At 37.6% G+C, this 27,014-nt stretch overlaps 1 protein-coding gene and 1 pseudogene across 1 annotated transcript; both read right to left on the bottom strand.

Annotated features, from left to right (window-relative positions):
• Positions 1-325: 325 nt before the first annotated feature.
• On the bottom strand, positions 326-3,734 carry LOC138880874 (probable pectinesterase 56). Its single transcript, XM_070161055.1, has 3 exons — positions 3,533-3,734; positions 3,050-3,427; positions 326-576 (listed from the first exon to the last, which is right to left on the bottom strand). Exons 1-3 carry the CDS (start codon positions 3,732-3,734, stop codon positions 326-328), a joined length of 831 nt encoding a protein of 276 aa, XP_070017156.1.
• Positions 3,735-21,246: 17,512 nt separating this feature from the next.
• Positions 21,247-22,987, bottom strand: LOC138880873 (CBL-interacting serine/threonine-protein kinase 10-like; annotated as a pseudogene).
• Between the last annotated feature and the right edge of the window lie 4,027 nt (positions 22,988-27,014).

The following is a 27,014-nucleotide window of genomic DNA, read 5'->3' as shown; positions in this document are numbered from 1 at the left end:
ATGGAACATTCAAAAACTAGGTGATGCCTTCCCAGAGGAGATTGTTCAATGTATTGTGAATATCAACATTGGCAATCAACACATTCCAGACCAAGCTATATGGGACCTCTCAGAAAATGGTAAGTATTCAAACAAAACTACCTTGAAATTGTTCAGAAGCACTCAGCCTAAAGATCATCTACTTAGCAAGGTATGGCATTCTAGCATCCCTTTTAAGATCTCTTTTTTAGCTTGGAGATTATGGTTGGCAAAACTTCCTTTAGATGATGTTATACTAAGTTTTGGAAAATAAATTGTCTCTAGTTGTGTCTGTTGTACTAACAATTTAAATGAGTCTATATAACATGTTTTTATGGAAAATGATGCCGCTAGGTACATTTGGAAAGCCATTGGTGCCCCCATTGGGATAGTATACAGGCAAATTCCCATTAGAGGATGGCTTAATCATTGGTGGCAGCAAAAGAGCAACAATATCATACATAAGCAAATCTTGCAGATCACTCCTATCATCATTTGCTGGGAAATCTGGAAAAGCAGATTCTCTTGCAAATATGGAGAACAGAAAAGGTTCAACTTCTATCAAATGAAACAGCAGATTACCTGGAACATTCAAACTGCAATTCTTAGGGCCTTCCCTGGATGCAAACTAACTCTACCTTAGGTCAAATTTTGCGAAACCATGTTGAGACTACAACGCCTGTTCCTGAAGCCATCATCGTAGCCTGGACTAAACCACTCTAAGGATCCTTCAAGCTTAACACTGACGGAAGTTATTTACATGGAAACGGTAATGCAGGTTTGGGAGGAATTATGAGAAATGACTAGGGTGAACTCATAAAGGCCTTCTCTATCTCTGCCAAATGTAATAGTAACAATGATGTTGAAGCACAAGCTGTTATATTTGGAATCAAATGGTGTCTTAAACATGGTTATTCTGAATTCATTATTGAATTGGATTCTCTCCTGGTGGTAAACATGCTAAGGAGGGGCGGACAGATAACTACAAAATGAAGAAGATCATTGATGAGGCAACACAGTTAATGAACCAAGTCAATATCACCCCTAATCACTGCTATAGAGAGGCTAACCAAGTGGCGGATTTCTTAGCTAAATTGGCTTCAACCACTTCTGACAGTAATATATACTTATCCTTCCAACAACTCCCTAGGAGAGCCACAGGTCCTTTCATTTTGGACAATTTTCAAGTACCTAGCATTAGGACAAAATACGACAAGGTGAATTTTTTTGTTAGTTAAACTTATTTTGTATCTGTAGGTTTCACATTTGTGTTTTTTGGAAGGATACTTGTATTCTTGTGTTGTAATCTGTGGAGGTAAGGCCATCCCCCCCCCCCCCCCTTTTTTTTTTGAAGATAATACAACACACCCAGTATTCAGCTGGGAAACTTTAAAAAAAAAAATCAATGTGATCCTGCACTTGTTCATCCTCAGTTGGATCCATATCGAAGTCAATTATATCTTCATTTGTCAGTAACTTTTCCTTGAAGTTGAGTGGCGTACTGTTTGATAGAGTAGTTTGTGGATTTTTCTTTGAGATCGTGGTGGTTTCGGGGGGATTTGTGTAGTCTCCAGGCCGTTTTTGGTAGTGTTCGTAGAGAGAAAAAGTCTTGGTAGAAACTTTCACTTAACTTAGTAGGTTCATATAGCTTAGGTTGAATAATTCTGATATTATATCTATTGTCCTCGTAATAAATCAGAAGTTTATAGTACTATTTTGTATATACTAATTTTGCAAAGAAAGAAGTAGATTAAAAGAAAACGATAAGGCGCAAATCACAAAAGACCGCATACATGAAAGGAAATTTTACCTCCTTTAGCAAGAATCAATCTACAAACTCTCGCCTTGGCTATGCACACAAACGGAGAGAAGTATGCTCCATAAATTTACGTTCGCCTTGGCTAATTTATAAATAGCCTAAACAGTTCCTAAGAGAATCCTGATGAGTACATTCTAATTTTGTGATCTATCAAAAATGGATTCAAACAATTTTCCTGTTACATCTTTCGAAAAAATTAAATATGCCAATAAATTACCTTATTTTGCAGAAACAGTTTACTATTCCTGCCGTTTCTATTTAAATGACAAAATTCGCTTATCCAAAGTCAAACTACGTGAAGTTTGACCGACATTTTAAAATATATTTTGTTATTATATATTGACATGAAAAAAATTACAACTTATAGTACTTTTCGCGTAGTTTTTGTATACCTAAATTTTAATTTTAAAATACTAAATTGAACTAATTTAATTTAGCTTCAAAGTTTAGTCAAATTAAGCTAGGGGCGTTAATGGTTCAGTTCGGTCGGTTTTTAAAATATCCATTGATATGGTACGGTTCTTAATGCTACTGCCTAAAAAACAGTTCGATACGGTACGGTTCGGTTGGTTTAGTCGGTTTTTCAAATATCCATTGACACCTCTAAAATTGACTATATGTCATCTACATGGGAGTAATAGATTTATAACAATAAATTACCAAAAGCTGATTCAAACAGTAATTATTTTGCACAAAGTTACACCGCATAGTGTCGAAAATGTTAAATTGTCAAACTATGTTTGTCAGTATTTACTCTTTTGGGATACAAAAATTAGAGTCAGACAAAAGCTCATGAAAAAGGTCTGATGTTAAGAGACAATGAAATATACAATACGAGAAAACAGATCATAAAGCTCCAAATTTTATTAAGATTGTGAGAAATATACTCATGAGCTAGAAAACATAGAGTTCACAGGAGATCCAAATAATGTGGAATTGTGGGAGGTATCCATTTGTCACCGCCTATGAAATTCCTAACAGTGAAACTTGATGCGACGTTTGCATCATCGGTGGCAACTGCCCACTTCACACGTCCCGTTGTATCTGTACCTGGTCCGCTATTTCTATATTCCATATAAAATGGGCGGACTAGGGGCATTCCCTCAAACTCTATCCATCCTCGTGGATTTATCAATAGGTCAATATAACTTTGCATAATCACAGTTCTTGAGAAGTTACCCCATGGGCGACCTAAATACATAGTGATATTACCTGCTTTCTCCAAGTCCGGGGTTGCTTTTAAGGTGCAGTTTTGCAAAACTAGCCCCGTTAGCGTAGTCTCAAAATCTCTTTGTTGTGCTGAGATGGTAATATATTGGCCAAGCAAAGGCTGACGTACTTCAATCAAACAATTTTGGAATACTGCAGCTGCATCACCGCAGATAAAGTCTATGGTGCCCAAGATATCACAATCCCTATAAAACTGTCTACCGTACTTTGTGTATAGAGTATCTTGATAACCCTCAAAACGGCATTGATAGAAGGTAAGAAAATCTGCTTCTGCTCTTAATGCTACTGCCTGTAGCATTTTAGGTCCAGCTATGTTCCTAAAAGTGATTCCTTGGGCTACGAAGCCTTGGCCATTCACCCCTGAAAAGTGAAAAACAATTAACATAATCAACAATGCACATATTGCCAAGGAATAATCTACTCTTAAAGAGAATAATTTGAGATAAAGAAAATAGATTTACGCACCCACAGTTGCAGTATACATTGTCCCGATGCCTGCACCATAACTTTTATCTCCGGATATTATGGTTTTGTCCATTCCTTCTCCGATGAAAACGATATTCGTTTTCCAGCTTTCGATTTGGACGTATTCATTGTAGGTTCCTTGTTTTATTTTGATGTAGTAATATGTAACGCTGTTGTTTGGAGCTGCTGAGACTGCAGCCATTATTGTCGTATAATTGCCCGAGCCATCTAGTGCTACTATTGCATTATAAGGAGGTTGTGTTATTTGTTGGCATCCTCCGTAGCATAAAATGGTTAACCAAATCATGACAAAAATAGTAGCGAACCTCATTGATGCAGTTAGCAATATTCCAATTGTAGAATATCAAATTAAAATCGTCTGGCCAATAGGACGGAGAATATACTGAAAATTGGAGGAAGTTGAACGTCAATATATAACATATTACTTTCCTAATATTTAAGACTCTAAAAATAATTAATTTTTTGCATATTTAGATCTTTCCTTATTTAATATGTAGGAAAATCTAATATTTAGTACTTTAAATTAATTATTTTATTACCTTATACAACTACAAGGTAAAACATCATTAAGTAGTATATAAAACCTAACCTATGAATTCTTTGACTTTATTTTACCATTTTATTACTAGATTTTATTACATACTTAGAAACTATAAAAGCCAACTTATTCTAACGTACAACCAACCACGTACTTGTACTATTCCCACTTCCGGATGTGGGGTTCTATTTAATTCCCAACTTCTTCTTTTATTATTTTTAATTTTCTATAATTAAATTAAAAAATTCAATAATATATACATAAGATTTTGAAGTCAACTAATTAAGCTTTTTGTCCGCTTTTAGTTTTGGTAAATCAGCCACGCTACAAATATATACTAAAATAACTTTCACTAGGATTCATGGGAAGGAAGAGTTATAGTTGAGGAGGACTAACTAACAAAGGGGTAAAATTGTGAAAAAAACATGAATTGAGTTGAAATAAAGGGTAAATTTCACAAATAGTCATATAATTATATTTTCTACATAAGAATTAGCGCAAACATTTCGATAGAACCATTTCGATATGCGCATTACATGTCTCTCGTATATTAAAAGCATAAAGCCTCTATCGAAATGTCTTTCATCTTTTTCACCCTTCGTAAATGTATTTTACGCTAGGTATAGTCATAATTGTAATCATTAATAACATTTTTAGGCAAAAAAAACTGTCGTTTATTTCCATTTTTTATTGGCTACAGATTCTCTTTTGTTTAGGTTTAGAATTCTTTAGGCTTTCCTTGTTTGAGATTAGGTTTTTTTTAATTGCCGTGTGGGTTTTTCTTTTACTGCCAATGTTAATTACTGCCGCGTGTTGAATTACTTTTGAAGGTTTAAAATTTTTTTATTTTGTGTCGTTTCTTTGTTTATGTTTAGGATTCACTTTAGATTTCTAGAATTTTAAGACCAAAATAATTTACATACTTTAAATTCCTTATAAAGTATCAATAATTTTCTTGTAATTTGAGGTAAACTTTCTAACTTATAATCTTTTCTTGAAGTTATGTAATAATAAATGCATTCTTGAAAGATTGTCAATTGTGATTTTTTTTACAATATTTTGACATATGATCATTAGTTTAAACTGACTTATTCACAAATTTTGCATAGTTGTAGAATTTTAGGACCAAAACAATTTTCATATTTTATAAGCTTTATCAGAAACTCTTGATATTATCGACAACTTGCTTATAATTTGAGGTAAACTTTCTAACATATAGTTTGTTCTTAAAGTTATATAATATTAAACGTTTGTGTATTCTTGAACACAATTACAAATTGAATGGTTGAAAACTGTAATATGTATTTACAATATCTTATTTACAATCATCAGTTTAAAATTGAGTTATTTACAAATTGTGCATAGGTTGTTTGGGTGAATACTGCATTCGTAACTTAAAATTGATTTTCAACATTATCTTTTGGTTTTCACTTTCTTTTTCTTTGAGTATAAAGAATTTTATATTAGTAGAAGTTTTACCCTTATCTTTTATAATTCTAATATAATATTCAAGTATCGAAAAGCATCACTAGGGATTCAGTAGGGGGTTTTCATGTCTTTGTTTTACTCTAATCGACACCACGTATCATAGACTTTTCAATGTTAAATACTTTAATAAAAATAGGTAGTCATTTCTAATGAACTTTCGTGAACGAAAGGTAAAATAAAAGGTATTTACATGAGTAATTAGATCTGTGATGACTCAAAAGGTCATCACTTATTTTAGAAATAAATTCTATGTTCCGAGACCTTAAAACCTCCATTTTGTCTCACCTCGATTGCGTACGCAGTCCGTGAGTGTATCTGGTTAGTCATTATGTGAAAATCTGTGAAAAATAGTGAATTTTGCTTTTAAAATAAATTTAGGTTGACTTCGGTAAATATTTTGGGTAAACGGACCCGAACCCTGGTCGCAATTGCGATATCTGCAACCTGCTAAATCATAACTTAGACGCATTTCAGCCATTTTTAAACTCTTTTCAAAACCTAAACACCTCTGGGCGATTTTTCAAGGACAAGCACTCTTCTAAATCGATTCATTTCTAACTCGTTTTCATTAATCTTTAACATCTTTTCACATGATTTCAACTCAAAATCAAAGGTTTTCATGAGGAAAATTAAGTGTTTTGGGTAGAACATAGGTTTTTTAAATTTTGGGGATTTGGAAATCTATTTGAGGCTCGATTTCAAAACAAATTATATATTTGGGTTCGTGGGGGAATGAGTAATTGGATTTTGGTTCGAACCTCGGATTTTGACCATGTGCGCCTGGGGTCGATTTTTGACTTTTTGAGAAAAACTTTAGAAAACCTATTTTCATGCATTAAAATTGATTCATTTAGCATTTATTTATATAGTTAAGTAACTCGTGGCTAGATACAAGCGAATTGGTGGTGGAACGAAGAGGTAAAACAATAGTTGAGGCTTGAATTGTGTTCGTGGCATCGAGGTAAGTGTTTGGTCTAACCTTAGCTTGAGGGATTAGGAGTCGTGTCTTATTTGCTATGTATTAATTGTTGAGTACGACGTATAGGCATGGTGACGAGTATCTATACGTTGGTGTCAAGCATGCCCGTGAGTCTTATACTATGATTAACGTGACTCCGTTTTGTATTGTTCATGCCTTATGTGATGATTTCTATTGTTGAACAAGGCTTGTGAAAGTAATATTGGTAATTGAACATTGAAGAGCGTTGGCTCATGTTGTAAGATGACTTGTGGAAGTATTAATGGCAATTGAACATTTTTAGAGCATTGGCTCAAGTTGCGAATTGAGTTGTGAAGTAAATTTGAAAAGAGAAGAGGATTATGAAATTGTCTCCCTTGCCGGGATGTTGTTATTTTTTTATGTTATCTCCCTTGCCGGGATATTATTGCTTTTGATATTGTTTCCCTTGTCGAGATATTATTGTTGTACTATTGTTCCCTTGCAAGGACTTTATTGTAATTTTATTGATTCCCTTGCCCTTATTGCTTTGTGATTGTTGCTTGGGTGAGGAAGATTGTAAAGCACGAAGGGTGATGCCGTGCATGATATTTGTGAGAGAGTGTTAATGCACGAAGGGTGATGTCGTGCCGCACAATGTACCATTCTGTGCCTTTATATGAGTGATAATGCACGAAGGATCATTTCGTGCCATGATTATGTAAGGTAAAAGCACGAAGGGTGATGTCATGCCGATTATATTGATTCTTATGGTGAGGATGAGAGTAAAAGCATGAAGGGTGATGCCGTGCACTTGTCTTTGGTTTTCCCGATTCTTGCTGACCATTGAGTTATGGTGTTCTTTACGTTTATTTACTGATTCTCTGTCGTTGCTTGATTTTATAGTGATGTTATTGATTCCCTTGCCCAAATTGTTTTGTGATTGTTACTTGGGTAAGAAAGAGTGTAAAGCACGAAGGGTGATGCCGTGTATTATTTTGGTGAGAGAGTGTTAAAGAACGAAGGGTAATGCCATTCATGTTATTGTGAGAGAGTGTTAAAACATGAAGGGTGATGTCGTGCACTTGTCTTTGATTTTCCTGATTTTTATTGATGACTGAGGTATGGTTTCTCTACATTTAACTGTTGGTTTTCTGTTTATACTTGTTGTACCCCGCAGCATGATTCCCCCTTCCTTTCTTCAATTGAACTTTGAAGATCCTTATATTTATCTATTGTTTTTATGTTATTATTCAATGTCCCCGCAGCATGATCCCCCCTCTCATCCTTAACTGTACATTCCTGCTTTTATTTTCTATTGTATATGACTTAACTGCACAGGTTTATTTGGTAGTCTGGTCCTAGCCTCATCACTACTTCGCCGAGGTTAGGTTAGGCACTTACCAACACATGGGGTCGGTTTTGCTGATACTACACTCTGCACTATGTGCAGATCCCGGTACTGGAGCTTACAGACCTTAGCTTTGGGTGGTTGCCTTCAGTCCATTCCGAGATCCGAGGGAGTTCTGCAGGCGTCTGTAGGATCGTTCATGTATAGTTGTGATTGAGGGTCTTGAAACTCGTGTAGATTTGTTACTTTTGGATATGGTTGATTTTGATGTCATATTGGGATGGACTGGTTATCACCTTATCACGCTATCTTGGATTGTCATGATAAGAGTGTGACCTTAGCCTTGCCGGGTTGGCCTCGTTTAGAGTGGAGAGGGACTCCTGGTCATTCTACCCGTAATGTTATCTCATATATGAAGGCTCGACGTACGGTCGAGAAGGGGTGTTTTGCCTATTTGGCATATATTCGTAATTCTAGTGCTGAGGTTCTTCTATGGATTCTGTGCCTGTTGTTCGTGAATTTCCTGAGGTTTTTCCTTCAGACCTGCCGGGTATGCCACCCGACAGGGATATTAACTTCGGCATTGACTTGGATCCGGGCACCCAACCCATTTCAATCCCGCCGTATTGTATGACCCGGCCTGAGTTGAAAGAGTTGAAAGAGTAGTTGCAAGACTTGCTTGATAAAGGCTTCATTAGATCTAGTGTCTCGCCTTGGGGTGTACCGGTGTTGTTTGTTTAGAAGAAGGATAGATTGATGATAATGTGTATAGATTACCGGCAGTTGAATAAGGTCACAATCAAGAACAAGTATCCATTGCCGAGGATTGATGATTTGTTTGATCAGCTTCAGGGTGCCAAGGTATTTTTGAAGATTGACTTGAGATCTGGCTACCATCAGTTGAGGATTAGGGCATCTGATGTCCCTAAGACAGCTTTTCGCACTCGGTACGTGCATTATGAGTTCTTGGTGATGTCATTTGGGTTAGCAAATGCCCCGACAACTTTTATGGATTTGATGAACCGAGTGTTCAAGCCTTACTTGGATTCGTTCATGATAGTCTTCATTGATGATATTTTGATCTATTCCCGCAGCCGGGAGGAGCATAAGCAGCATTTGAGAGTGGTTCTTCAAACTTTGAGAGATAGTCAGTTGTATGCTAAGTTTTCGAAGTGTGAGTTCTGGTTGAGTTCCGTTGTATTCTTGGGTCATGTTGTATCAGTAGAGGGTATTCAGGTAGATCCGAAGAAGATAGAGGCAATCAAGAACTGGCCTAGACCCTTATCAGCTATAGAGATCCGGAGTTTCTTGGGTTTGGCAGGCTATTATCGTCGGTTTGTGGAGGGGTTTTCATCTATTGCAGCCCCGATGACTAGGCTGACCCAGAAGGGTGCCCAGTTCAGGTGGTCGGACGAGTGTGAGGCGAGTTTTAGAAGCTCAAGACAGCTTTGACTACGGCGCCGGTGTTGGTTTGCCCACAAGTTCAAGGCCATATATAGTTTATTGTGACGTATCTCGTATTGGACTTGATGCGGTGTTGATGCAGGATGGCAAGGTCATTGCTTATGCTTCGCGGCAGTTGAAGATTCATGAAAAGAACTATCTGGTTCATGATTTGGAGTTAGTAGCCATTGTTTACGCGTTGAAGATTTGGAGGCATTATCTATATGGCATGTCATGTGAGGTGTTCACGGATCACAAGAGTCTGCAGTACTTGTTCAAGAAGAAGGAGATAAATTTGAGACAGAGAAGGTGGTTGGAGCTATTGAAAGACTATGATATCACCATCTTATATCATCCGGGAAAGGCCAATGTGGTGGCCGATGCCTTGAGTAGGAAGTCAGCCAGTATGGGCAGTCTTGCGTATATTCCGGTCGGTGAGAGACCGCTTGCTTTGGATGTTCAGGCTTTGCCCAATCAGTTCGTGGGGCTGGATGTTTCTGAGCCCATTCATGTGTTAGCTTGCACAGTCGCTCATTCTTTTTTATTGGAGCGTATCCGAGATCGGCAGTATGATGACCCTCATTTGTGTGTCCTTAGAGACACGGTGCAGCACGGAGGTGCCAAGCAGGTTACATTAGGAGATGATAGAGTTTTGAAGCTGCAGGGTCGAGTTTGTGTGCCTAATGTGGATGGGTTTCGGGAGTTTATTTTAGAGGAGACCCACAGTTCCCGGTGCTCTATTCATCCGGGCACCACTAAGATGTATCAGGATTTGCGGCAACATTATTGGTGGAGGAGAATGAAAAAGGATATTGTTGAATATGTGGCTCGGTGTTTGAATTGCCAGTAGGTAAAGTACGAGCATCAAAAACCTAGTGGTCTGTTCCAGAAGATTGAGATTCCTGAGTGGAAGTGGGAGCATATCACTATGGACTTTGTTGTTGGACTCCCACGAACTCAGAGGAAGTTCGATGTAGTCTGGGTTATTGTTGATAGGCTGACCAAGTCAGCATATTTCATTCTTATGGCAGTCTCCTATTCTACCGAGAGGTTAGCTGAGATCTATATCCGGGAGATTGTTCATCTTCATGGTGTGCCCATGTCTATCATTTCTAACGGATGTACGCAGTTTACCTCACATTTTTGGAGAGCAGTTCAGCGTGAGTTAGGCACACGGGTCGAGTTAAGCACAACATTTCATCCTCAGATGGACGGGCAGTCCAAGCGTACTATTCAGATTTTGGAGGATATGCTCCGAGCTTGTGTCATTGACTTTGGAGGCTCATGGGATCAGTTCTTGCCTTTAACGGAGTTTGCCTACAACAACAGCTACCAGTCAAGTATCCAGATGGATCCTAATGAGGCTTTATATTGTAGGCGGTGTCTGTCGCCGGTTGGATGGTTTGAGCCGGGAGAGGCTAAGTTGTTGGGTACGGATCTAGTACAGGATGCCTTGGACAAGGTCAGGATCATTCAGGATAGGCTTCGTACAACTTAGTCCAGGCAAAAGGGTTATGCCGATCGTAAGATTCGTGATTTGGCATTCATGGTCGGTGAGTGGGTGGTGCTTCGGGTGTCGCCTATGAAGGGCGTGATGAGATTTGGGAAGAGGGGCAAGCTTAGCCCTAGGTTCATTGGCCCGTTCGAGATTCTTGATCGAGTGGGAGAGGTGGCTTACAGACTTGCGTTGCCACCAAGCTTATCGGTCGTGCATCCAGTGTTTCATGTGTCCATGCTTCATAAATATCACGGCGACCCATCCCACATGTTAGATTTCAGCACTGCCCAGTTGGACAAGGACTTGTTCTATGAAGAGGATCCAGTAGTTATTCTAGACCGGCAGGTTCGTCAGTTGAGATCGAAGATTTTCCCTTCTGTTCGTATTCAGTGGAGAGGTCAGCCTATTGAGGCATCTACCTGGGAGTTCGACTCCGATATGCGGAGCCGTTATCCCCATCTTTTCTCCGACTCAGGTATTTCCTTCTTATGTCCGTTCGAGGACGAACGATTGTTTTAGAGGTGGAGAATATTCACTTGTTTTAGAAATAAATTCTGTGTTCCAAGGCCTTAAAACTTCCCTTTTGTCTCACCTTGATTTGTGTACGCAGTCCGGGCGTGTATCCGGAAAGCCATTATGTGAAAATCTAAAAATGATAAATTTTGCTTTTAAAATGAATTTAGGTTGACTTCGGTCAATATTTTGGGTAAACGGATCCAGACCCGTGATTTGATGGTTCCGAAGGGTCCGTAGGAAAATATGAGACTTGGGCATATGCCCGGAATTGAATTCCAAGGTCCCTGTCCCGAGAAATGAATTTTTAAATAAAAATGTTTTTTGGAATATATATGAGTTTTTGGAAATAAAACATGTAATTGAATTTGATAGTATCGGGCCCGTATTTTGGTTCAGGAGCCGGTCTTATACATGATTTAAGTCGAGCCTGTAAAATTTGGTAAGAAACGGACTTGAAATGATGTGATTCAGAACCTTAATTGTAAAATTTGAAAATTTGAAAGTTCATGAGATTTTCTTTGATTTTGATGCTAAATTCATAGTTGTTGATGTTATTTTGATGATTTGATTGCATGAGCACGTCCGTATGATATTTTTAGGTTAATGTGCATGTTTGGTTTGGAGCCCCGAGGGCTCGGGTGAGTTTTGGATAGGCCACTGAGTGAAATTGGACTTGAGAGAATTGCTGGTGTATTGTAGGTTTGTAGCAGGCCTCTGATCTCGTATTTGCGATATCAGGCATCGCAAATGCGATGAAAGCAGGGTTTGCAAATGCGAAGAAACCCAGACCAGCTTTATCTCGCATTTGCGAGGTACCCTTCGCAAATGCGATGTCTTCCGTTAGAGCCAGTAGTCGCAAATGTGACCCATGTATGGGAAATGCGATGTCACAAATGCGACATATCCTTCGCAATTATGATGTCAGCAGGTTCCTTAAGAGTTTGCAATTGCGAACCCTGGTCGTAATTGCGACATCTGCAACTTGCTAAATCATAACTTAGACGTATTTTAGCCATTTTTCAACTCTTTTCAAAACCTAAACACCTTTGGGAGATTTTTCAAGGACAAGTACTCTTCCAAATCGATTGTAAGTCATTTCTAACTCATTTTCATTAATCTTGAGCATCTTTTCACATGATTTCAACTCAAAATCAAAGGTTTTAACAGGGGAAATTGGGTGTTTTGGATATAACTTAGGTTTTTAAAATTTTGGGGGTTTGGACCTCGATTTGAGGCCCGATTTCAAAACAACTTATATATTTGGGTTCGTGGGGGAATGGGTAATCGGATTTTGGTTCGAACCTCGGGTTTTAACCATGTGGGCCCAGGATAGATTTTTGACTTTTTTGGGAAAAACTTTAGAAAACCTATTTTCATGCACTAGAATTGATTCATTTAGCATTTATTGATATAGTTAAGTAACTCGTGGCTAGATACAAGCGAATTGGGGGTGGAACTAAGAGGTAAAGCGATAGTTGAGGCTTGAATTGTGTTCGTGGCATTCAAGTAAGTGTTTGGTCTAACCTTAGCTTGAGGGATTAGGAGTCGTGTCTTATTTGCTATGTGTTAATTGTTGAGTACGACGTATAGGCATGGTGACGAGTATCTATACGTTGGTGTCAAGCATGCCCGTGAGTCTTATACTATGATTAACGTGACTCCATTTTGTATTGTTCATTCCTTATGTGATGATTTCTATTGTTGAACAAGGCTTGTGAAAGTAATATTGGTAATTGAACATTAAAGAGCATTGGCTCATGTTGTAAGATTATTTGTGCAAGTATTAGTGGCAATTGAAAATATTTAGAGCATTGGCTCAAGTTGCGAATTGAGTTGTGAAGTAAATTTGAAAAGAGAAGAGGATTATGAAATTGTCTCCCTTACCGGTATGTTGTTATTTTTTTATGTTATCTCCCTTGTCAGGATGTTATTGCTTTTGATATTGTTTCCCTTGCCGAGATATTATTGTTGTACTACTGTTCCCTTGCCGGGACTTTATTGTGATTTTATTGATTCCCTTGCCCTTATTGTTTTGTGATTGTTGCTTGGGTGAGGAAGAGTGTTAAAGCACGAAGGGTGATGCCGTGCATGATATTTGTGAGAGAGTGTTAATGCACGAAGGGTGATGTCGTGCCGCATGATGTACCATTCTGTGCCTTTATATGAGTGATAATGCACGAAGGATCATTTTGTGCCATGATTATGTATGGTAAAAGCACGAAGGGTGATGTCATGCACTTATCTTTGGTTTTCCTGATTCTTGTTGTTAATTGAGTTATGGTGTTCTTTACGTTTATTTACTGATTCTCTGTCATTGCTTGATTTTATTGTGATGTTATTGATTCCCTTGCCCAAATTGTTTTGTGATTGTTGCTTGGGTAAGGAAGAGTGTAAAGCATGAAGGGTGATGCCGTGTATTGTTTTGATGAGAGAGTGTTAAAGCACGAAGGGTGATACGGTGCATGTTATTGTGGGAGAGTGTTAAAGCACAAAGGGTGATGTCGTGCACTTGTCTTTGATTCTCCTGATTTTTATTGATGACTGAGTTATGGTTTCTCTACATTTAACTATTGGTTTTCTGTTGATGCTTGTTGTAACCCACAACATGATTCTCCCTTCCTTTCTTCAATTGAACTTTGAAATCCTTATATTTATCTGTTATTTTTCTATTATTATTTGATGTCCCCGCAACATGTTCCCCTCTCCCATCCTTAAATGTACATTCCTGCTTTTATTTTCCGTTGTATATGACTTAACTGCACAAGTTTATTTGGTAGTCTGGTCCTAGCCTCGTCACTACTTCGGCGAGGTTAGGCTAGGCACTTACCAGAAAATGGGGTCGGTGGTGCTGATACTACGCTCTGTACTGTGTGCAGATCCCGGTACTGGAGCTTACAGACCTTAGCTTTGGGTGGCTGCCTTCAGTCCATTCGGAGATCTGAGGTAGTCCTGCAGGCGTCCGCAGCCCTTGGCGTCTCCTTCTATCCTTTCATCCTGTTTCATTTTTGTATTCCCGAGACAACATTGTATTTATTTCTTTTTCGACCTTTATTTGTAGTATTCCTAGACCGTCTGTGAAATTGTGACACCAGTTCTAGGTAATCTTTGTTAAGAAATTGTATTGGAAATATGTAAATGGTTTTATTTTGTTCTTCCGCCTGTTTAAATTCTGTCATTTATATAATGTTGGTTCATAATTGTTAAAAGATTAAAAATGGGAAAAAGGTAAATAGTTCAAACGATTGGCTTGCCTAGCTTTCATTAGTAGGCGCCATCACGACTCCTGAGGGTGGAAAATCTGGATCGTGACAAAATCTGGTTTGCATCAGTTGAATACCATAGGAAATAACTAACTCAATTTTGTGAATTCAAATATTTAGTGGTATTATAAAATAATTTGTGTATGAGAAGTGTGTTAAAATCAAATAATAATCGGTCTTTCAAAACACATGCATGAATAGTAACTTTCTGAGGGAAATTGATAGAAGCTAAACTTCATATATTTTAGTTATATTTATATTATTGTGTTCTACTGATATCATAAGTAAAGTTAGATTAACAATAGGTCTCATGTCCTGCTTAAAACAAATGTCAAAGTATGCCTAACGCTAACAAATGTGATTTTTCATTTAGTTATTACTATGCAGGATTTGTTGTACTTAGTATTTGTACGCTAGGCAGTCCTTACATGTATGACTATATGAATGGATAGAGAACGAAATCTCTTCAAGACGAAAACAAAAGTAGAAACAATTCGTATAATGCTAACTATTGACTAGAGATATAGAACAATATTACATTTTTCTCGTGGGAAAAACTAAGTTTAAGTTGAACATACTGAAAGATGATTGAGGACTTTTATGTTAAAAAATTTCTTCTTTTATTGAGTTAGCCATATAGAATCAACATTTATGAATATCATAAGCTTATATATATATATATATATATATATATATATATATATATATATATATATATATATATATATATATATATATATATATATATATATATGAACACTGGTCCAATGATCAAGAAGAACAGTTAGGGAAATGGTTAAGAATAATGGCTCATCCTGAGTGGCTTTATAAATGGATAAGTTGGTTACTACTCTAATTAGAATGAACATAAATTTTAAGAAAAGACAATCCAATTCAGCAATTACGTAGCAAGAAAGATTGAAACCTGTGTGATTCCTACGAGATTTTGCAACAAATGGGATGGTGATGTTGTAGATTAAGAAAATTCTACACAAATAAACAAAAAAGAACGACTGAGGTGAACACGATGTTGTAGATTTAGAAAATTCTACACAAAATAAACGAAAAAGAACGACTGAGGTGAAGTATCTCTTTATGCCATTAGCATATTTATATTATTATGCATTCTGATTACATAATTTTTTTGTTGGTACTTTGCCTTTATAATGTCTTATTTTGTAGGTTTGATATGAAACCATCAAAGAATGAAAATGAGGTGACATCCACTGTAAAAACCACTACCAAATATGCGTTTGTTGCACCAGGCAGAGAAGGGACGAGAGAGAGGGCGTAAATCTCTATGCTCTTTAGGGGCATCTAGAATAGATATTTCATTTTTTCCATCTACTGATCAAGTTATGCAATACAACCAAATTGTTGAAACAAGTATGATTTTTCAAATATATTGTGTTATCAATTTGTACACCTAAATTTTAGTACTAAAGTTTCCACTAATGTGATTACCTTATACCAACTGCTATAGCGAAGGGACGAGGGCTTCGATCTATGTGCTCTTTGGGGGTGTCTAGAATGGGACCAACAAATAAAAATCTATTGATTTTTGAGAAAGGGCATATGCAAACTAATATTCCATCTTTTTCATCTACTGATGACAGTATGCAATACATTCAAAAAAATTCAACAAGTACGGTTTATAAAATCTATTTTCTTTCATAATCAATTTTGTAATTATTCAGATTTGATTTCCTATACTAATATGATTTCATGCACCAAGTGCTCTAGGGAATGGGCAAGGGCAAGAGCTTGGATATATGTGCTCCCTTGAAGAATCTGAAAATGAGGAGTGATCTTTCCATCAAAATACTCATTATAATAGTCAAAATATGTCAAGACCTTCTAAGAGTAACATATTTGTCACTTAAGGATTGCGAACAATGAATAAAAATCCTTTGGTTCATGACAAGGAAAATATGCAAACTGGTATTCCATTTTCTCCTTCTGTTGATCAAGTTATGCAGTCCACCCAAAATATTGAAACAAGTATGGTCAATCAAATATGTTCTTTTTTAAGAATTGAATTTAATTTATTGCTAAATATTTAGTATTATGATTTCACTACTAAAAATCCGATAATTAGCGACCACAAAAATCGACCAACGTTGGTCGGTTTTGGTAAATTACCGACCAAAACACGTCCAAACACGTGTGGTCGTTATTTTGGTGGTCGTTTTAGTATACCAACCAAGGTTGGTCGCTAATTACCGACCAAGGTTGGTCGCAAAGGTAAAAGGACCAAGGTTGGTCGCAAAAAAAACCGACCAAAGTTGGTTGGTATTTTAATTATGTAATCAAAACATTCACCATCTGGGAATCAAATCGAGGTGTGTACTGTGGCAGAAAACTATTCTACCACTAAACCATTGGTGCATTTTGTTTTAAGATTGTCTTATTTTTTATTTATACTCTTTAATTGTATTTTCGCACGAAAATAACAGACCAAAGTTGGTCGGTTTTTTAATATTAATTTTTATTTATTTTAATTGTAAAAACCGACCAAAGTTGATTGGTTTCTCGAAAAATAAATTTTGCGGGACTCAAAAATAGTTTCTCGCATTTTTGCGCCAAAGAAAACCGACCAAAGTTGGTCGGTTTCGAAAAAAAAAATTAAAATTAAAATATTTTGAAAAACCGACCAACTTGCCGAATTTCTAGTAGTTTTTCTTGCACCAAGTTCTCTACGGAAAAGAGGGCGAGAGCTTAGATCTATTTGCTTATTTGAAGAGTTTGAAAATGAAGAGCGATCCTTCCATCCGAATTCTCATTATGCTAGTCAAAGTATGTCAAGACCTTCTAAGAACACAATATTAGGCTCTACCATGTCTGTCGCTCAAGAATTGCGAACAATGAATAAAAATCCTTTGGTTCATGACAAGGAGAATATGCAAACTGATATTCCATTTTCTCCTTCTATTGATCAAATTATGCAGTCCATCCAAAAAGTTGAAACAAGTATGGTTTCTCAAATCTATTCTTTTTTTTAGAATTGAATTTAATGCCAAATATTTAGTAATATGATTTCTTGCACCAGGTATTCTAGGGAAAGGACGAGGGCGAGAACTCAGATCTATGTGCTCATTTGAAGAGTCAAAATGAGGAGCGATCCTTCTATCAGAATTCTCATTATGCTAGTCAAAGTATGTCAAGACCTTCTAAGAGTACAAGACTAGACTCTATCATGTCTGGTGCTCAAGGATTGCGAACAATGAATAAACACTTTGGTTCATGACAAGGAGAATATGCAAACTGATATTCCATTTTCTCCTTCTATTAATTATGTTTTGCAACTCACCCAAAAAGTTAAAACAAGTATGGTTTCTCAAATCTATTTTTTTTTAATAATTGAATTGAATTTAATCCCAAATTTTTAGTAGGTATTCTATGGAAAGGACAAGGGCGAGAGCTTAGATCTATATGATCATTTGAAGAGTCTGAAAATGAGGAGCGATCCTTCCATCAGAATTCTCATTATGCTAGTCAAAATGTGTCGAGACCTTCTAAGGGTACAAGATGAGGCTCTACCATGTCTGCCACTCAAGGATTGTGAACATTGATTAAAAACTCTTTGGTTCATGATAAAGAGAATATCCAAACTGATATTTCATTTTCTCCTTCTATTGATCAAGTTATGCAGTCCACCCAAACAGTCGAAACAAGTATGGTTTCTCAAATCTATTTGATCACAAGTTTATCATTTTTACAATATTTTTTGACATTTATAAATTAAGCAAATGTAGGTTCATGTACTGCTAAAAGGTAAAAAAGGTTTGAGGAAGTAGCAAGTGCAAAGAAGTAGTCGCCTGGCTTCTAGGTTCATCTCTAGTTTGAACTCATGAGCTCTTCTTTTCAAGGGTTGGTTACATATTGATCTTCTGATTGCTGAGGTTGTTTTTCTTCTTGCTGATGGATGATACTGGGATTTCCTCCGCTGCATATAATAATTCATTAATTGATACTCACATCTAATTAGATAACTAAATTTTTTTCATGCAACAAGAATATCGTGTTTATATGCGTTTTTGAATTACATGAATATGTGGTTTTCTGAAAAACTGCACTGTTGTTTTGTGAATTAATTGTGCAAAAATTCTGGATTATTATTTTAATCATGAGATATCTGTTTTTTTATTGATATTTGATTGGGATAATTTTTTTAGTAAACCCAAGAAAAACGCAAAACCGATATTTTCAGAGGTCAGCAAACTGACGGACTTTGATTGAGCTGAAATTTGGTGGGTCCATCGGAAACAACGCAGTGAACCATGGTATTTTTCGGCATTTTGAGGTCGTTTGGACTGTGTTTTGGACATTTTTCTATTTTCTGAAAATTATTTTTTAATAATTTTAATTCGTTTTTAATTCAATGGTGATGGGGGTGACTCCCCATGGTCTCCATGATTAAATACTGGTCATATAATAGGTTTACGCATTGGTTATTAGTAAATAGACGTGTTGTTGTATTAAATTCAATAATAGAAGTGTAGGATTTTATCGACTAGGTCTTACAAGGTATAATTGATATTGTGTGATGATATAATTATTTTGTAAGAAAGTGAAATCCTCTGTTTGATATCCTGGATGACTAATGATTGGAGCGTTTGGTATATTTTTGCATAAAAAAATTCTCAAATTTTAGTTTATATTTTCATGCCCTACGTGATTACTAATCTTGGATTTTCGATGAAAATTTTTGTTCTCTGGTTGGAAGTTGTAATTAAGTGAAATATGATGGTATTTTGTATGAGTTTTATATTATTGGCATGACTTTTAAGTTGTGGTCCATAATCTGCCATGAAATAATTTTATGAGTTGCATGTATCTTCACCCGTAAATTGGAAATTTTGTGAGTAATAAGTAGTTACCACTAAAGTAGTTTGTTTATTTGAACTCATGAAAAATTCTTAATAAATTTTTACATGTGAAATTATGTCTATTCATGGATTGAGCATTATGATTAATAAGTAGGATTCACAAAATGGTTTATTTATTTGAGTCATTGAAATCTGCTTAATATACCATATGAAAATTATCCTTGATAAATCTACATTAGTGGTGAAGGTTCTTAACTAGAAAAAGAGTTTTATCTTTGGGTACTAGTGACATCAACTCCACCCATGAGAAGAGATATTGGAGTTTTCACCGAACGGGAGAAAATATAATATCTTAGGTTCTTGTGTATTTAATAAAAGGATAATTTAGTGCAAAAGTTTCAGCTATGTAGCTTCCTTTTCATGCCTTAATTGAGTTACTTTATCATGTTATAGTTACCATGTTTATATGTCTTATCTCTTATTTGCAGCTTGTATTACATGTTTAGTTGAATTACTTGCTTTTCTAATTCCGTATGCATTATTTAACTGTGGGATTCTTTAGTTGAAATTGCTATCCTTGAGATATCTTGCTGTTGAGTTTGGTGTTGAGTTGCAAAGGCCGTTGTTTCTATTGAGGCAAGGTGTAAGTTGTGAAATATCATTTTATTTAGTTGTTATGTTTTGGCATTCGTGTTATTGTTGAGGTGATTGTTTGGTTAATTCCACAAGGTTTCTGTCGTGTGGTTGTTACTGTTTGTACGAGCTTTCTGCCGTGCCATTGTGATTATTGATAAGCATGTTGTGGTATAAGGTCTGGGTGTTGAAACACATGCAGTGATATAAGGTGGACTTGATATGCGTGGCTAGTAGTGGAACTACTAGAAGCCATACGGTGTGATAAGATGGGCTAAAACGCGGGGTGCTATTTCAGAAAAATGATTTTCAGAACTAAATCTAAAGGCCCCCGAGGTGATATATTGAAAGACTGTGAGTTGCTTTTATGATTTGGGACTACGAGGCGGTACCTCGGGAATGCCCATGTTGATCGTTCTCTATTTGTTGTATTTGTTTGGTTATTATTTCCTTAACATGCAAAATCTTTGTCTTCCTTTCGTGTTGTATTAACTGCCTTGATTCCGTGTTGTTAACTTTCCATAAATTCTTTATTGTATCACGTACTTGGTCATTATCATTATATCTTTATGTCTTATGTCTTATTTCTTTTATCTCCAGTAGGGCCTTGACCTGATCTCGTCACTACTCTACCGAGGTTAGGCTTGATACTTATTGGGTACCGTTGTGGTGTACTCATATTACGCTTCTACACATATTTTTGTGCAGATCCAGGTACATCCTATTAGCGTCGGTAAGTATTCTGTGCCTTTATATAGTAGGAATATAGAATAGTAACGGTTTTTCCCATATAATTTGGGTTAATTACAAGCATTAATGATATTGATTGCCCATATTCCTGGAAATCCATAATCGATGTATTTATTGCTATAAATGCCTTGCATCCGTTCTGATTCTCCTTCCTTATTTTCCTCTAATTTGTGTATCTTTCCTTCTTTTCACTATGTATTCATGTTGTTCTTCATTTATTTCTTGTCATCTGTTTAGGCCCAGTACCGTCCCGCAGGTATTTCCTCCCGTGCCTTCTCTTCCTCAATTAAGAAAGACACATGTCACTGAATCATTGTCCCACCTGCCATGCCATGTCAGTTTTCTAATATTCCACGTGTAATGTTTTTTACTATCAATACACTGTTCAAAGCAATTTCTTTCTTTACATGAAACATGCATTTTCCTCTTAGTTGATTGTCAATAAAAACTTCAAAGAGAAATTCTTGTACTTCGATTAGGATCCAACATTTTCGAAAGGAGCCGTCGGGCTTTTTGTGGAAACCAACTTGGACATCTGAATTCAGCTTTGCCGATCTTCCTATACATTTCTATTAAATTTGGGTCCTGAAATGAAAGATAACTAGCCAACAACATGAATAGGACAATCTCACATGACCAAATATTAGTTTTTGCACCATCGTAGCCTCTTCTATTGATCACATCCGGAGCAACATAGGTTGGAGTCCCTCATGTAGTGTATAGGAGTTCGTCTTGGCGCTTTGACTCGACAAGAGCACTTAAACCAAAATCTGAAATTTTTATGTTTTCATTGTTGTTTAACACTAAGTTTTCAGTTTCAAATTCCAGTGATAGACACCCCTGCTATGGCATAAATCTACAGCATTTATCAACCGTTAAAAATATTTTCATGCAACATCCTCTTTTAGCTTTCCTTTAGCTATCTTGTTAAAGAGTTCACCACCTTTATCATACTCCATCGCGAAACAAATCTTGGTATTCGTAGCCATGACTTCGTAAAGGTGCACGGTATTAAGATGTCTGACTAGTCTCATAACATATATCTCCCGTTTGATCTGATTCACAAGTCCAACCCTTTGAACTTTTTCCTTGTCTATGACTTTGATGGCAACACCCTGCCCATTTCTAATACTCCTACAAGTAAGAAATTTGAACCGGTAAAGTTCGTATTTTGGTTCACCGACTTTACATTAGAATCGCCATCTTTTTTTTCCAGGAGAATAATCTTGGGGTTAGCGAAGCAAGTAGCGTCTTCTATGTATAAGCGCAATATTCAATGACAAACTCAAACGTACCTTACTCTCTTCCTTCAAGATATTGCTAATCCTGTCCAACTAAGTAGCGAGCGTTTCTTTTTGTCTTACTCAATTTGCTAGCATTAGTGTTAGTATGATATCTTTTATTCATAGATGACTATTATCACCTAGAGTTTGACTGCGTTCTTGGATTCGATTTTATTTCATCTTGTTGTTATTCTTACTTGTTGCAATAATCTTTTCTTTTTCCGTCGTTCTCTAGCCTGGGAACACGGATTCTTTGCAATTACACCTTTTATGTAAATGCGGTCTTTTATGTTTGCGCCTTAGTACAGTTTTCTTTTAACAGTTTGCACTTAATCTACTTTCTTTGCAAAATTAGTATTAAAAAATAGTAGTATAAACTTTTGATTTATTATGATGACAATAGATAAAATATCAGAATTATTCAACCTAAGGTATATGAACCTACTAAGTTGATTTCAGGGTATTAGCCCCGTTTTCTAGATGAATATGGAGTAGACAGTTCACGTTTATATACTTCAAGGAATTTTATATCCATTTTACATTTTTTTTAATTAATTAGCTTAATTTATTTGAAAATTATCCTCGCAAGAGATGTTTAGTTTTATAGGGGAAAATGCATCCTGTGAACTATAACCGGATTTTCGTCAACTGTACACTTTATTTTCGTGGGGGTCCGATTATCTCCCCCTCACTATTTATAAGTAGAATTATTACCACCATAGTGAGTGTGCTCACTCCTAACAAAAACGTATGAAAGCAAAAAATCAACTTAAAAGTTGATTAATATGTACAAATATCTTTTTTTTTATTGGAAGCTTATACTAATTAATTACCGGTCCTTAATTAACTAAACTATTGAGTAACCGGAGCAGCTTCTCAATACCAAGCTGCTTTTGCAGCTTCACCATTTTTGTTTGGTGAATTCCTTCTTCCTTCTCATCTTCTTCACTGTCTCACGTCACCTTCACACTGCCTTCACTATCCCTAAGAATATTAAGGTTTAAACTTAAATTTTTTTTATCGAAGGGTGCAAGAAGAAGGTGGGAAAAAGTGGGGAAAAATGTCACGACCCGGATTTCTCATCCTCGGGAGTCGTGATGACGCCTACTAATGTGAGCTAGGAAAGCCAATCCTTTAAACTAATTACTCCATTATCCAATTAATTAATTTTAACAGATATAAAGCGATAACGTATAAACAGCGGAATATTTAATTAAGCGGAATATTTAATTAAGCGGAAGAAAAACAATAAAATATTTGATTTTGTAGCTATTACAACTACTTAAGCCTTAATCACCCAAAATCTGGTGTCACAGTGTCACAGACGGTCTAAGACTGCTAAATACAAGGTCCGAGAATAAAAGACACACTGTTTCTGAAGCAAAAATATGAAACATGAAATAAAAGATAGAGGAAACGCCAGGGCCTACGGATGCCTACAGGTCTACCTTGGATCTCCGCGTGGACTGAAGGTAGCCTCCAACTACGGTCCAAGAGCTGCTCCGGGATGTGCACATAGTGCAGAGTGTAGTATCATCACAACCGACCCCATGTGCTGGTAAGTGTCTAGCCTAACCTCGGCGAAGTAGTGACGAGGCTAGGACCAGACCACCAAATAAACCTGTGCAGTTATAAAATATACAACGGAAAGTAAAGCAGGAATAAACAAGTAAAGATGGGAGGGGGAAACATGCTCCGGGGAATAACAGGTAAAACAGAATATCAAGAGAACTATAAAGGAATTAAAATCCAACCACTAACAAGAATAAGAAAAATAAAGGCAGATTTCACTTTCTTTTCACATCTTGTTGCAGGCGTGCAACCCGATCCCATTTCCTGTATTTCGTGGCAGGCGTGCCACCCGCTCCCATTTCATTTATCTCTTATGGTAGGCGTACCACCCGCTCCCATTTTATTTATCTTGTGGTAGGCGTACCACCCGCTCCCATTTTATTATATCTTGTGGTAGGCGTATTACCCGCTCCCATTTCATTATCTCATGGTAGGCTCAAAATATTGACCAAAGTCAACCATGATCAAATTTTAACTCTAGAATTTCTATCTCTCATATTTTCACATAGAAGGCTTTCCGGATATAGGTTTGGACCACGCACGTAAATCAAGGTGAGGTAAAAGGAGGTTTTTAGGCCTCGGAACACTAAATTCACTTGCAACACAAGTGATGACCTTTTGGGTCATCATATTCTCCACCTCTAAAACAACTGTTCATCCTCGAACAGACATAAGAAGGAAGTACCTGAGTCGGGAAAAAGATAGGAATAACGGCTCCGCATATCGGACTCGGACTCCCAGGTCGATGCCTCAGCAGGCTGACCTCTCCACTGAACACGAACAAAAGAAAAACTCTTCGATCTCAACTGACGAACCTGCCGGTCTAGAATAGCTACCTGCTCCTCCTCATAAGACAAGTCCTTGTCCAACTGGACAGTTCGGAAATCTAACACGTGGGATGGATCGACGTGATACTTCCGAAGCATGGACACATGAAACACTGGATGCAAAGCCAATAAGCACGGCGGCAATGCAAGTCTATAAGCCACCTCCCCTACTCGATCAAGCATCTCAAACGGGCCAATGAACCTAGGGTTAAGCTTGCCCCTCTTCCCAAATCTCATTACGCCCTTCATAGGCGACACTCGAAGCAATCCGCTCACCGACCATGAAAGCCAAATCTCGAACCTTGCGATCGGCATAGCTCTTTTACCTGGACTGAGTTTTACGAAGTCTATCCTGAATAATCCTGACCTTGTCCAAGGTCTCCTGAACCAGATCCGTACCCAACAACCAAGCCTCTCCCAGCTCAAACCATCCAACCGGAGACCGACATCGCCTACCATTTAAAGCCTCATACGGAGCTATCTGAATACTCGACTGGCAGTTGTTGTTGTAGGCAAACTCTGCTAAAGGCAAAAACTGATCCCACGAGCCTCCAAAGTCAATGACACAAGCTCGGAGCATATCCTCCAAAATCTGAATGGTCCGCTCGGACTGCCCGTATCTCTGAGGATGAAACGTTATGCTTAACTCAACCCGCGTGCCCAACTCTTATTGAACTGCCCTCCAGAAGCGTGAGGTAAACTACGTACCTTGGTCCAAAATGATAGACACGGGCACACCATGATGGCGAATAATCTCCCGGATATAGATCTCAGTGAACCTCTCAGAAGAATAGGAGACTGCCGCAGGAATGAAATGCGTTGACTTGGTCAGCCTATCAACAATAACCCACACTGTATCGAACTTCCTCCGAGTCTGTGGGACTCCAACAACGAAATCCATTGTGATTCACTCCCACTTTTACTCGAGAAGCTCAATCCTCTTAAATGAACCATCGGGCCTCTGATGCTCGTACTTCACCCGTTGACAATTCAAACACCGAGCCACATATACAACGATATCCTTCGCAAATTTTGATACATCTTCGCGGTGCCCGAATGAATAGAGTATCGGGAGCTGTGGGCCTCTTCCAAAATCAACTCTCGAAGCTCATCCACATTAGGCACATAAACTCGACCCTGCAATCTCAAAACTCCATCATCACCTAAGATAACCTGCTTGGCACCTCCGTGCTGCACCGTGTCTCTAAGGACACACAAATGGGGATTATCATACTGCCGATCACGGATACGCTCCAATAAAGAAGAACGAGCGATTGTGCAAGCTAACACACGACTAGGCTTAGAAACATCCAACCTCACGAACTGATTGGCCAAAGCCTGAACATCCAAAGCAAGCGGTCTCTCACCGACCGGAATATAAGCAAGACTGCCCATACTGGCTGACTTCCTACTCAAAGCATCGGCCACCACATTGTCCTTTCCCGGATTATATAACATGGTGATATCATAGTCTTTCAACAACTCCAACCATCTTCTCTACCTCAAATTCAACTCCTTTTGTTTGAACAAATACTCTAGACTCTTGTGATCCGTGAACACCTCACATGCCCCGCCATATAGATAATGCCTACAAATCTTCAACGCGTGAACAATGGCTGCCAACTCCAAATCATGAACCAGATAGTTCTTCTCATGAATCTTCAACTACCGTGAAGCATAGGCAATGACCTTGCCATCCTGCATCAACATCGCACTAAGTCCAATGTGAGATGCATCACAATAAACTTTATAAGGCCCTGAACCTATGGGCAAAATCAACACCGGTGCCGTAGTCAGAGCTGTCTTGAGCTTCTGAAAGCTTGCCTCACACTCATAAAACCATCTGAATGAGGCACCCTTCTGGATCAACCTGGTCATCGAGGCTGCGATAGATGAAAACCCTTTTACGAACAGACGATAGTAGCCTGCCAATCCCAAGAAACTTCGAATCTCTGTAGCTGATGTTGGTCTAGGACAGTTCTTGATTGCCTTTATCTTCTTCGGATCTACCTGAATACCCTCTGCTGATACAATATGACCCGGGAATGCGACTGAACTCAACCAGAACTCACACTTCGAGAACTTAGCATATAACTGACTATCCCTCAAGGTCTGAAGAACCACTCTAAGATGTTGCTCGTGCTCCTCCCAGCTGCGGGAATATATCAAAATATCATCAATGAAGACTATCACGAATGAATCTAAATAAGTCCTGAACACTCGGTTCATCAAATATATAATAAAGCTGCTGGGGCATTTGTCAACCCGAATGACATTACCAAGAACTCGTAATGCCCGTATCGAGTGCGAAAAGCTGTCTTAGGGACATCGGATGCCCTAATCCTCAACTGATGGTAGCCAGATCTCAAGTAATCTTCGAAAATACCTTAGCACCCTGAAGCTGATCAAACAAATCACCAATCCTCGGCAATGGATACTTATTCTTGATTGTAACCTCGTTCAACTGCCGGTAATCAATACACATTCTCATCGATCCATCCTTCTTCTTAACAAACAACACCGGCACACCCTAAGG

The sequence above is a fragment of the Nicotiana sylvestris genome, chromosome 11 (genome assembly GCF_000393655.2).
Source record: "Nicotiana sylvestris chromosome 11, ASM39365v2, whole genome shotgun sequence".
NCBI lineage: Eukaryota > Viridiplantae > Streptophyta > Magnoliopsida > Solanales > Solanaceae > Nicotiana > Nicotiana sylvestris.
The sequence above is the reverse complement of the archived record's forward strand: the minus strand, read 5'-3'. Positions and strand labels throughout refer to the sequence as shown.